The 12,817-nt window shown below is 44.5% G+C and overlaps 1 protein-coding gene across 4 annotated transcripts in view; it reads left to right on the top strand.

Annotated features, from left to right (window-relative positions):
- Window positions 1–12,817, top strand: part of LOC147684886 (solute carrier family 68 member 1-like) — a 221,551-nt gene that overhangs the window by 64,223 nt on the left and 144,511 nt on the right. For all 4 annotated transcript variants that reach the window (XM_086940761.1, XM_086940759.1, XM_086940760.1 and 1 more), the window contains exons 2-3: window positions 3,360–3,474; window positions 3,647–3,821. In XM_086940761.1, coding sequence (XP_086796887.1) covers window positions 3,672–3,821 — 150 coding nt within the window. In that variant the 5' untranslated portion in view covers window positions 3,360–3,474; window positions 3,647–3,671. The remainder of the gene's footprint in view (window positions 1–3,359; window positions 3,475–3,646; window positions 3,822–12,817) is intronic.

Here is a 12,817-nt window from a genome sequence, read left to right as displayed (position 1 = left end):
CATATGGTGTCGAGCTCGCTCCCGCAAGGGAACCGTCAAACGTGCATGCATTGCCATTGAAGGCAATGGAAAGCTTGCACGTTTTCGGGACAAAAACCGAAGCGATTGCTAAAGGTCTTTTTCCTATGCAGCGCATGCCACTGCGTAGGCGAGACCTAAAAACCATACCTACACATCATGTTGCTTCTGTGGTCCAACAAAAGGACTATTTGAGCACCATCTCTAATGGGGACACAAATGGTTTAATGTACCTGAAATGCCATGGCCTTATTGGAGAGCCCATTCAAGTAGTGGCAAACCATGAAAAGCACATTAAAGGCAATGGCTGTCCTAAACCCCCTTCTCTCTGTATTCCTTCTTACATGTACATTTTTAAAGTGTTCGTAACATGAGATCTCCAAGACACCTAGCATTGGTTGTAGCAGTACCTAAGAGAATACTGATGAGAGAGAAAAATAGATGTGATGAAAGTTAAAAGAAGGATTGGGAGGATGAAAAAGGTGAATAGATGAAAGAATGAAAGGTGAAAGATACCATGAGAAGATATAAGAAAGGGTGTAACAAAGAATAGGTGAAAGGATGGAAGACTAGACAAAAGTTACAGAAAGGATGGATGAGTGGAATGATGAGTGGCTGGATATATAAAAGGGTGAAAATATGAATGAATGTAAGAAAGTATGGTTAAATGGGTGGATGGAAAAGTGAAGAGATGAATAGATGAAAGGATAGACGGAAGAAAGAGTGAAGAAAACTAGAACAAAGGTAATAGTTAAAAGGGGGAGACTTTTTTACATGATGGTCATGTTTTTGTTTAAAACACATAGGTGTTCCTTATACATTATGTTGATTTTAGAAAAGACTAGGAGAGAACTGTTCATTTTTCTCCATGTGCTTTTTCTGTCATTATTTTGAGCCACAGCATCGCTTGGTCATCCAGTTTCCTACATCGAAGTGTGTCTGATAACCTTAGAATTTGATAAACATATAGTGTCCTACATATACCAAATCAGATTTGAAGGTAAAATGTAATTGTATATGAAACTCATGAATTTAAATGTAGTCTGATGAGAATTTGTTTCTAAATGATACTTTGTCACAGTTAAAAAAAAATGCTAGTTTAATGTAGATCTGAACCTGCACGTCTACATATTGATTACGATGCCTGGGATTTTAGTGACTGAGAAGTCAACCTGAGGATCCCTTAGGTTATAATTAATCTAGGAGGTGGTACGGTTATCAAACAGTCTGATGAATGCTTACTTTCGCGCTTCTCACTCCAGATGGACTTTACTTAGGAGTAGCAGGGAAGGGAACTACAGGACTGTAATAGCTCCTGACATAAAAGTTAAGGACTGTACCTCCTATAAGGCAGCTAGGAATGTGCCATTAGAGACCTTAAACTAAATCTCTCAAGGTTTGGCTGAGTTACTCTAATAAAAGTTCAAGTGTGCCACATTAAAAAAATGATTAAACTGGAGCCTTGGTGGCTGTAACACCACACCAGCAGGGCCTACTGAACCTTATAGGAGTTTTGGATGAGCAAGATCTGCCCGAATGAAGTAAAGGAACAAACATTTTCATTGCACTGATGTTTTCTAAATAGAACAAGCTGAGCAATGCTAGGCAAGCCAGCTTCTTGAGCTAGTCCCAAGACTGGTGTTGTGGGTCTAGATCTACTTTTTGAACCCCAAGTGCCAAGAATCCTGATGGTCTGGAAGCCGATGTTCTGGAGACCGAGGACGCAAAGTAATACATTTAGTCCAGAGACCTACAGCAAAACTCTTCTGGAGATTTGCATTGAAGTACTCTACAGACAGAAAGGCACCAGGAGTCAGGACACCAAGATATTAATTGTACGCCCTAACTACCATGTCCCTATGAGGCTAAGTATTGAAGTGAGTATTTGCAGATGAGTTCTTATTTTGATTATTTGGATTTTCTAATCTGAAGCTGGGAACTTCCGATGCAAAAAGCAGCTCATCCCAGGCAGCAGGTCTTGTTTTGTCTGTGTAAGGTGTGTGGATAGGACTGTGTTCTCCGCCTCAGCTTTTTTTAACAATTCTTTTGTTCAGATAGTCTGTGGTGCCTCTGTCAACTTCCAAGACACTTCTATTTGTCTTTTCACGAGGTTTAGCACCAAGCAGCGTCGATCTGGCCTATAGGTCATCCAGCAGTGCTTGACGGGCTGGTCTGACCGGAACAAACGTAATTGAGGTCAATAGTAGGGATGAATTGTAAACCAATGGAAATTTGTCACAATAGAGGCATTAATTAACAGTGGAAATGTGACTCCGTTACATCTCATTGCCAACATGATTTATTAATGTTGCCACCTAAATATATGTATGTGTCTGAGATTCTTTCACTCTTAATTTGTTGTGAAAATATTACAAGATCTCTGGAGATGAACATGTATATACAGGCAATTGCATATACAGCAAACAATCATTATGTACGAAATTCCGAAAAAAGTTCATGCATTCCTTATCAATCGATGTAACCAATGCGCAGAATGTGAGGGACGGATACTCTTAAGAGAAGCTAATAGGGGACTGAGAAGCACAGAGGTGACTTGATCCTGGGAAGCCCCATTACACAAACTAACACACCCTGATTCTGAGACCCCAGAGGGAGCCTCCGCCTGAGGACCCAGAATTAATATATGAACAGTACTCTCATTTGTGTAGACACCCACGCACCCCCTCAACAATCTGGGTCAGTGGGCTATGGCAATACCTTACTGCTCAGCTGCCCCTTAAGCACACCTAGCCTAGCTGAATTATATACTACTTTTGTGAGCCACACATACATTTGTACAACTTTGACTCGCAGGGGTGGGGTGGGGGGGATGTTAAACTTAAAACCACAACTCCTGAAACTATGGCAGCAGGCCACTTTCATGTAATGGATATGAAAACTACATGAGCTAACTAGTAATGACTGCTGCGACCCAAAAGGTGAAACTTTACTGTGATGTTGATATCAAAATTGATAAAAATCTGTTGAAAAAAATCCTTCGATATAACCAAGCCGCCTACGAACATGAAAATGAGTTACATATACTGACATTACCTGGTCTGTCTTTTGTCTGTGTTTTAATATTCTCACTTATGTTTTGGGTTTTATGTATGTTGTTTTATGGAATGTTTTATTTAATGTTATTTATGTATTTTGACGTTGAATAGCTTTGCCATCAACAGTAAACCTGAAATTGCTAGCACATGCATAAGCAATGACACGCATGAACTACTACCTTCGTGCTCAAGTGTCCTGATGAGAGGGCATTGTGGATTCTGTTTTCTGAATAAATACTATTGTTATATTTGTTTTAAATTCTCCATTTGGTTTATGTGTTTCAGCTAAACTTGACCAGCCTTCAAATTGTCAAGACCTCTGAAAAGCCAGCTGCGTTGACCAATGAGACTCTCTGACAAATGACTCTCTCTGACTAGTCCCATTTCTCCAATCTCACAGGTCAGTTTGTAAATAAGCAAGTAGTTCTGAGCCTGGTTGCCACTCAGCGGTGACTTGTCGTATCCGATATTAGCTGCATCTCTTTCGTTTGTCAACCACAGTATTCTCTTCACATAGTTAATATTCACATATTAGAAGCACTCAGTTTACTTCCTTCTTCTTTATAAACTAGGAGGAACAGACCCAACCTTTGAAAAATGAAGACGTTTGGAATCCATCATAATGCGCTGGCCTATTCCATGACAACCTTAGGCGCTGGAATGATGAACAGTGTCTTCAATTTTTATTATGTGAAGCTATTTTTAAATCAGTACAAGATTTCTGAAGGATCATTTCATCAAGCCCAGGTGAGTGTTAACTAAATTCTTCATAGAATATGCCACTGATCCCGGAATAGGGCTCTCTTTACAGGACCCTAATGACAGTCGAAGTACAATCTAAGGCCTTGATTCCACATTAATTGGTGCTTTCCGACCCATGCGCAAACACCTGTTGTGCAGAGGTCAGTAATTCCAGTTGGGATGTATGCACCACACCCGGCAATTACCAGGTGCATTCAATTCCTCAGCCTTAATTCAGTTTCATCTGGTCAAACCGGTCGGAATTTAACAGAGGAAAACAGGATGGTAGTTGCCCTAATTTTGTATGCAGTACGCTCTAAAAGCCGCTTGATATTTCCCCAAAACTCCAAATAGCTGCTATTTATTGTTCCGGCTAAATTTTGAATGTCGAGGAATCGGATTTGCTCAGTATAAAAAAAATAGCACCTACTCCTCTGGCCAACTTGTAATCAGGACCTATATAGTGAGCTGCAATAACAATATTAAGTAGTGAGCTATCCTAATTATTTTTATGTTTCATACACATGTCCCATCATCTGAAGAAAACCACCACTTGGAAGCACTCTCCATTTACTGTTTAAAGCACCAAGATAAATTGAAAGTGTCTTTTGGACAGACATATTGTCTTTTCACCTAATCAAAGGCTCTGCTTCATTGCATTTGTATTGATGGGTACATGGCTGCAAAATGCTAGCTTTAGGACCCAGCATAACCTAGAACTTCCATTCCAGGAACACAGACAACCTGTTTGGGGTACTAATTGCGGTAGCAGGCATGAAGTCCTGATAGGAAGAGTTCTGACATGATTGAACTTGGTGTACAGTGGCATGGTACTGAATAGAATGTAAAGAAGGATTTGACTTTTGCAGTTGTCGTCTAGCTCAGTAGTTCAAATATTTAAAGACTAGGGCCATCTTATTATGAAACTATAAAATAGTTTGAGTTATTATTTTTATTTCATAATAACAAACAGCTAATCCCTTGGAGCTTTCATCCTAAAGAATGTAGCATGATCCAGAAAGACCTAAAATGTTAATGTGCTTTCATTACTATTACACCACTACCCCCACTTTAAAATGCTGTGTCTTATTTGTATGAAGCAGCACCTAGTTCTCATCATCCATTTCCTTCGTCCCAAGTTTTTGAACTCTTGATCTTCACAGACTCTGCTGCTGCCTCAGCTATGATGCTCTCTCCAACACCATGAATAAGTGAATATATTTGCCCACTATGCCTGTATAGTTAGATCTTGTAAAATTATATTATTTAATATTTTAATATATTATGCAGATTGCCCTATGGCAGAATTTTAAGGAGCAAGGGGAGCATCCTAGAATCATACATCTAACCAATGTGTGTGAGAGTTAACTATGTCCTGGTATTTTTCCTGCAGGACTTACAGCTGAGCATCTGGAGGGTCGCAACACACTCCACCTAAACTGTGTTAGCTGTGGCATGGTTGTTTGAAGCTTTAGGAACTCCAGGGGGGGCTCTGTTTGGATAAGCAGTCTTGTATGGCATATATGGTTGTGTGTCGGAGCACATGCAGTTCAGTAATTGAGAATCATTTGATTATGTTTGGAGTCTTTGTGTCTTAAACATAGTTCTTTTACTGCTGACTCACTCCTGTTTCGTCCCCAGCCTTCTTGAATTGAGTCTCATCTGTCCTCCCTTTACTCTCTGTCTGGGAAACAGATGCTATAGCTCTCAGAGCAGCTCATCAGAGATTTGCTTCTGTTTTCTAATATGGAAGAATAGCCCAATCTTGGAAAAAACTTGGTTTCCCCAACCTCTTGTTCCCCTGTTTCGTGATCCTCACAACCATGCTTCATTTAAGCCCTCTTTTAGATGGGACTTGCCCCTTAATATACCCATAATATACATTCCAGCACTTTGTCCATCATCTTGTTATGTTTCCCACATCTCTTTGCCTGGTCTGCATCGTCATACAGATGCACTGTGTTGCAGTGTCAGAGCTTTGTTGACCCAGATTTCCCAGCCTTCCCAGCCCATGTGTCTTTCTGAAAACACCCCTCTCTCTGCCTGTCCAGATCTGGTTTGGGCGACTCCAGGATAATTAGCCAATCCTTGGGTGACAACATTTGCCCTTGCCCATGGAACACATAACTCTGGTACTACTGGTGCTCACTTTAGGCTTTGAACTGTAAAGCTGAATGGTCAAGGCATCTTCTTTGAGAGTAGTATGGAACAGAATATCTACGTCAGATAGCATATGTCCTAGCAGACAACAAATATCTTGTCCAGCTGTGCTATACTATAAGGTAAAAGACATAAACCTTTTATTTAGAGCCTGATGATAGGCTCCATAACTTTGGTTTATGGTATTAACCATACTTCAGAATACGTATTGCATTACACTGTAATCCTCCCATGCTCTGACTGGAGAGAGCCTGCAGCTAACCAGAAAAACAATTAAGCCTAACACAAGAATATAGCTAAATTCATCATCTGCGTTAGAAAACAGGATATGGTGTACAACTGTCTTGCTGTCAAGGTTCTCCTTCTCTCCTGAAATAGTTGCTATTGTTGTTCATTGTCCAACACTTTTTGCCTTGCTCCACTAACCGGTCTACCAAATTGGGGGGAGAGTGTGGATAATGCTGAAATCAGCATATGCTTCAGGAGTGATGATATGAATGCCACAGGATGACACGTGACCTTCAGGGCTGGTGCAGGCACTTGCTCTTGATCAAGCTTCTTTTGGAATACTTCATGACCGGGATCTTGATTAGGACGGCTAATCCATCTTCAGCCTTTGGGTTGGGCCATTTCTGAAAAGAATATGGTATCCAAAAGGGATGGCTTCATGTAATGTGAGTGCTGAATCATATCTGAGCCAAGTTTAATTGATGACGAGGTATGGGCAGGAGTCAGATACAAGGTCAGGGATCTGAAATCTGTTCTTGTCTAAAGATTTCTCGTTTCCTGATACAGGAGATATTTCTGTATGGGAGATAGGAAGGTGTGGCACCTCATCAAGAGGAAAAAGAGAACTTGATGGTCCCTCTTGCATGGATGAAGGCAGAAAATGTGATTTCGAGGAAGGGGTAACTCCGAGAAGGAAAGGTGGAAACTGATAATTGCTCTTAATAGTATAAAAGCAGAGAATGTGAGAAGGACACTGGATGGTTTGTTGAGCTGCTTGTGAGGATAGTGGAACAGTTTTTGTTAGGTCTCGCCTGCGTGGGCTGCGCATGCAGAGTCTCACTGGCCAGATTTTATGTTTTTAGGTCCGCTTCAGTATCTGGCTTTAAGTCCCGCCCCTCTTTCCCATTGCTGGCAACACTGTTTATGCTAAATGGTGGTCAGCCATTGGGAAAGCGCATTCTGTGACGTAGACTTTTCTCTTTTAGAGACGGCCCACTTGGACGTGCTCGTCTGACTTCATGTTGGCGTAAATGGTTTCTTATCTTTATGGGGCCATGTTGGCCCCATAAAGATAAGAAATCTTTTAGGTCAAAAGGAAGTCAGACGAGCACGTCCAAGTGGGCCGCCTCAAAAAAGAGTAAAGTCTGCGTTATAACCGCGGCTGCCTGGCGCGATACGGATGACCTAAACAGTGGTTTTTAAACTGTGGTACATATGCATGATAAAGAAATTTAGAAGTGTGTGTGTCAATTTCAGAAATAAAAGAAATCGAAATGGGACAAACTTTGCGGTGCATAAAACGAGAGGAAATTGAATGCCAGTGTACTGACATTCGACAGCGCAGCTTGTCTTGTTTGTCAGGCTTCCTCTAAAGTGCATGTTATTTTACGTATGATAATTGTTGCTGGGAGGAGAGGAGACCGACCAAGCTGTAGTAAGTATGCTTCCTGGCGAAACCTCTCACGTGCCTTTAGTATTTTCTCTGATTGCATTCTGTTTCCATAGTCCCCAGTGGGTGCTTTCGTGTGCCTTCGCCGTGCCCGCTTTGGCCTCCACGCCGCAGCCCCCGGTGACTTCCTTGTCCCAGGGAGTGCTGTCGCTACTGCAATGTGCGGTGTGAGTGCCGCACCACACCCCTGCAGCTGCTCCTCCTGCCCGGACCCTGCCACCAGCTGCAGGATGCTCACTCCTACTTCCATCCCAGCTATTGATCGCCCACGCCCCCTCCTGACACCTCACTGAGGAGCAGCCCGCAGACAGGAAAAGGAAGCGCACGCACCTCTGCGGCACCAACAGAGAGGGGACCGGCCCAGTGGTGCCTGCAGAGAGGACACGCGCAGGGGGTGACAGGAGAGCAGCCAGGAGTGCATGGGACTCAGGAGCAGCTGGGCGCCTCCTGCAGAGGAGACTGCACAGGCTGCGCTGGAGGTAAGGCAGGGAGCTGCCGGCAGCCACTGCTGGCGCCAGCTCTGAGGAGAACAATGCAAGAGGCAGGGCGCCAGCAAGAGGCGCCCAGCGCAGGCAGGCTGAAGACCACCTGTCGCATCCTAAGCTGTCCGCCTCCCCTACTTCACCTTACAACTACTTTACATCTCACGACTGCTGTCTGCAGTATCTGTTGTTAACTCTGTGTTTCACTAAATGTACCCCTCATATACTTTTCCCCTGTCTCCTCGTTTCTGATCTACCCTTTGCCGACTCCCTATCTTTTTACCCCTGACTGGTCTCGCACCTTTGCCACTTGCTGGCCCCATATCTCATAGTCCGTCTCATCCTTCACTGCACCCCTTACTTTATATTTGTTTCACTCCCTTTTCAGCCTCTTCATCAGCTGCGGTGCTCTTTAATCATCATTAACTGTTACTGTAGACACCAGTCTACTTAATCTAATGCTGACATACCCGTTTACCCCTTACACAGCTGTCTATACTGGCTGTAGGGTTTCCCCTTGTCGAGGGTATCTTACTGCATACATTTAAAACATTACCAACATGTATTTTTAACCCGCACCTACTACATACCGATATGTCGATGTAACTCCTCAAAGGTGTTGCTATGTATTTTACCCCTTACTGGTTGTCCGTTTTACCACTTTCGTTTGGACTGTCCCATACCTAGGTATTTATTTTACTCTGTACTTAGATGTCTCTTTTGCCCTTACACTGTCTGTTTTGCCGCTCGCCTGGCTGTCTCACCCATACTTTGCTGTGCTACTTAAGTTTTACTTATGTGTATTTACTATGTACCCCATTCCGAGCAGTTTCTTTTACCTCCTACTTACCCTGCCTCCTTTACCCCGTGTACAGCTGTTACTTTCACATACACTGAGCTGTCTTTTTTACCTTTTGACTAACTGCAAACTCTTTCTTTACTCTTAAACACCCATTCTCTGAACGTAAAGCCCTACAGCCCGGTGGACTACAGGGTACCGCTGTTTCAGCCACCCCGTGCCTCGAACAGTGGGTCGTGACAGACGATCACACACCTTGTCCCTACCCCACGGAAGAGTAACGGTGTCTGTCAGGGGCGACTGGAAGAAAAGACATTGGGAGGGGCGGGGGGGGGGGGGGGGGGGGGGGGGAGGGTGATCACCAAGGATAGGTCACCACGGTCGCCGCCTGACGTCACGGAGCTGCCAGGGAATACACCGAAGCACAACACTACGACAAGACCTAGGCCAGTCTGCCCAAACAAACCTGCCTGTGGCCCGGGCGCTCTTCCTTACACACCAGTGGCAAGTCGCCTTCCATTTAGGGTGACCAACTGGCATGGGTGCAAATTCAGGGCGGTGAGTGTAAAAATTCAGGACAAAGGGTCTAAATTCAGGACAAAAATTTCGGACAGGAGATCAAAATTCAGGACAAAAGTTACATTTTACAGACACATCAGAAGAGGTCACGCAATAGTATAGAAGTAAGTGAATAGACAACAACTTAAGTACAAGTGAAAATAAGTTTATATTGGGTTGAGATAATTGTGCACTTCATGGTTTTTCAGTATGCGCGCAGCTTTGAATAAATGTACAAGTCTTTTTACGTTAACGAAACCGCCCCCTCACCACCTTTTCAGCCTCCCAGGGAAACGCCCGATGCCCGGTCCGGACAGTACGGCCTTGCTACCACCCTCCAATGGTGACCCTCCTCTTCACATAGACCCTTTCTCATGTGTATTTAATTTATTTTATAGTGCTACTCATCCCAAGTAAGAAGGACAGGGTGTCGGAGTGAGTTACATCACACATATATTATATAGAGACAATGACTCATATAAATGTGAAAGTCAATCTACAGGAAATGTACTTAAGATGATGGGGGTTACAAAGTGTAATCATTCTTTCATCCATCAATCAGTCTTTCACCATTCACTCTGTCCTTCCATCTGGGTGCCCATCCATATCAATATTCAACCATTTGCAAACCTATCCATCATCAATCAATCTTCCATCAATCCATCATTCCACTCATCTTTCCTTCCATCCACCCTTTCACTCATCCATCCCTCCATTCATCTTTTCACTTTATCCATCCGTCCACTCATCCATCCATCCATCCATCCATCCATCCATCCATCCATCCATCCATCCATCCATCCATCCATCCATCCATCCATCCATCCATCCATCCATCCATCCATCCACTCATCCATCCAGCCATCTACCCTTTCACCCATCCAGCCATCCTTTCACTTACTCATTCATCCACCCAGTCACTCATCCATCCACCCATTCACCCTTTCAGTCATCCATCCTCCCTTTCTCCATCCCTCTTTCATTTAGCCATCCATCCTTCCATCAGCATGGGGCCCTGAAAGATCACAGGCCTGGGGCATACTGCGCCCTCTGCCCTCCCATTGTGATGGCCCTTCACATTAGCAAAAAACACAGTTGATGGACAGAATGCAGAACAATGTCTTACATTCACCCCAGTACAAAGATATGGGCCTAAATCCATCGTTTCTTTGCACTCCACACCACCCTAGGTCAGACACTGGCTATATGCAAATCAGCCTTGACCCTGTGCCTCATGGGAACAGTCCAGCCAGAACTACCAAGCCATGTCTTTACTAGACTGGAATCAAGCATCCAAGGACCGGTTTCTGGCTATCCGCCTTCTTCAGCCTGGATAGATTGACTCCAGTGATGTGGAGAGCCTGGGACTCACGTCTGAGCATACCCAGCCCACTTGGGGTGAACATTGCAAAAAACACAGTTTATGGACAGAATGCAGAACAAGTCTTACATTCACCCCAGTACAAATATCTGGGCCTAAATCCATTGTTTATTTTGCACTCCACACCACCCTAGGTCAGACACTGGCTATATGCAAATCAGCCTTGACCCTGTGCCTCATGGGAACAGTCCAGCCCGAACTACCAAGCCATGTCAATTTAGAACATGGAAAGGGCTTTAATCGTCCACAAGAGAGATCCCACACACAGCTTCTCTTTCTTATCCATTGACAGGGAAACAGCTCTTCAGAAGCTCCCACCCTCCCTACACCTATCGTTTGCTCCCATATGTAGGGGCTCCTGTGAGAGGCAGGGGTTTTGCATACCCAGGTTCATCTATGGGAAGGCACGAGTCAGGGAGTGTGGGGTTCAAAAGGCTGGAGGCTGTATAGCAAGCCCTCTCGGTCTACTCTATTTGTCCCCCTCCCATGTCTGCACATAGTGGCAATTATTCATACACCAAACCCCTTAAGTTAAGGAATGTCAAAGGTGCAGTCAGAAAAGACTAAAATATTAAATATGATGGACAAAAATATGCATCTTTGGTCAATTTAAAACTCCTGAAAAGGACTCTGAGGTGGGTTTCGGGCTGGACTGAAATGAAGAGTGGCTTACTGTTAACCTTTCTGTTTTAGCTCTGGTTGGTCGCATCATGGGGTCATTTGCTGGAAGGCTTGTCATCACGCTCGGTTACAGTTAGGTCTACCTGGGATCAGGCATCAGTATGACATTTCCCACACATGACCTTTATTAGTTGTACACGGATGCTTCAAAGTAAAAAATGTGATAACACTGTATGTGACGTTACCCGTCACTCTGAACCGTAGTGCAGTTGCCTCCGTGGGGACCACAGCTGCCAGGAAGGCCCATGCAAGTGCGACTCGGTTATCTTTTTTGTTTCCAGCCAATAAAACACTCCATGCTGGGATTTTGATGCCCATATTTATAATTTGCTTTTGGCTAAAAGGCCAGAACTGGTTTAGTGTTTCATACATGACATGGGACCTTTCGACCGCTTTGGCTGGGTCAAGTCATAGGTTCTACTTTGTAAAAGCCATGCCCTCGGTACACTGTCACTTTGCAGCCATACACTCACCACTGGCCTCAGAGCTCCACACTTTGCAACTCGGCGGTTCAAGAGCCATATTCCATAGCGCTGTCCCACCAACACACAGAGGCATGCCCCCCAGAGTCCTGTGCTGTCCTTGCCCTTTACACCCCAACGCTGTCATCCATATGCTTCGGATCAAGGTCCCTGGAAGCACTGTTCTTCTAGGTCATGGGCCTTCGGGCCTGCTCTTCCCAGCTCTGCCACTCGCAGGCCTATTGGTGTCCGTAATGTTCAGTCACTGTTCTCCTCACACCACCCACAGAGGACTCCTTCAAAGACAGCACCGACAGCTAAACAGACAAGCCTTACCTATCACTCACAATCAGAGGCGCAACGATAGCCACCAGGCCTATTGGTGTCCGTAATGTTCAGTCACTCTTCTCCTCACACCACCCACAGAGGACTCCTCCAAATACAGCACCAACAGCTAAACAGACAAGCCTTACCTATCACTCACAATCAGAGGCGCAACGATAGCCACATTTCGTGGGGTGGCGGGGGAGGAGGTGAGGGCTATTACAAATTTCGGAGGCTTGGTGGGGGGCTAATTCTTCCAGCAATAGGCAGGGAGTGTGGAGATGAAGGGGCGGAAAAAACAACAAAGCCTCGTTAATGCGTAATTGGTCTTTTAAAGACCTGTGAAGTACTCGGCTGGGGCTATGTGTGTGCTCAGAGCAGTGTGAGGCGCCCCATCAGAGCGGAGGGTTCTGGCAGGGGAACAGTGATGTTCCCCAAGCCAATGCCCAAAATTACGGACAAAAGGCGTCCGTAAAAG

Source organism: Lissotriton vulgaris, chromosome 10 (assembly GCF_964263255.1).
Source record: "Lissotriton vulgaris chromosome 10, aLisVul1.2, whole genome shotgun sequence".
In the NCBI taxonomy this organism is placed as follows: Eukaryota; Metazoa; Chordata; class Amphibia; order Caudata; family Salamandridae; genus Lissotriton; species Lissotriton vulgaris.
The sequence above is the reverse complement of the archived record's forward strand: the minus strand, read 5'-3'. Positions and strand labels throughout refer to the sequence as shown.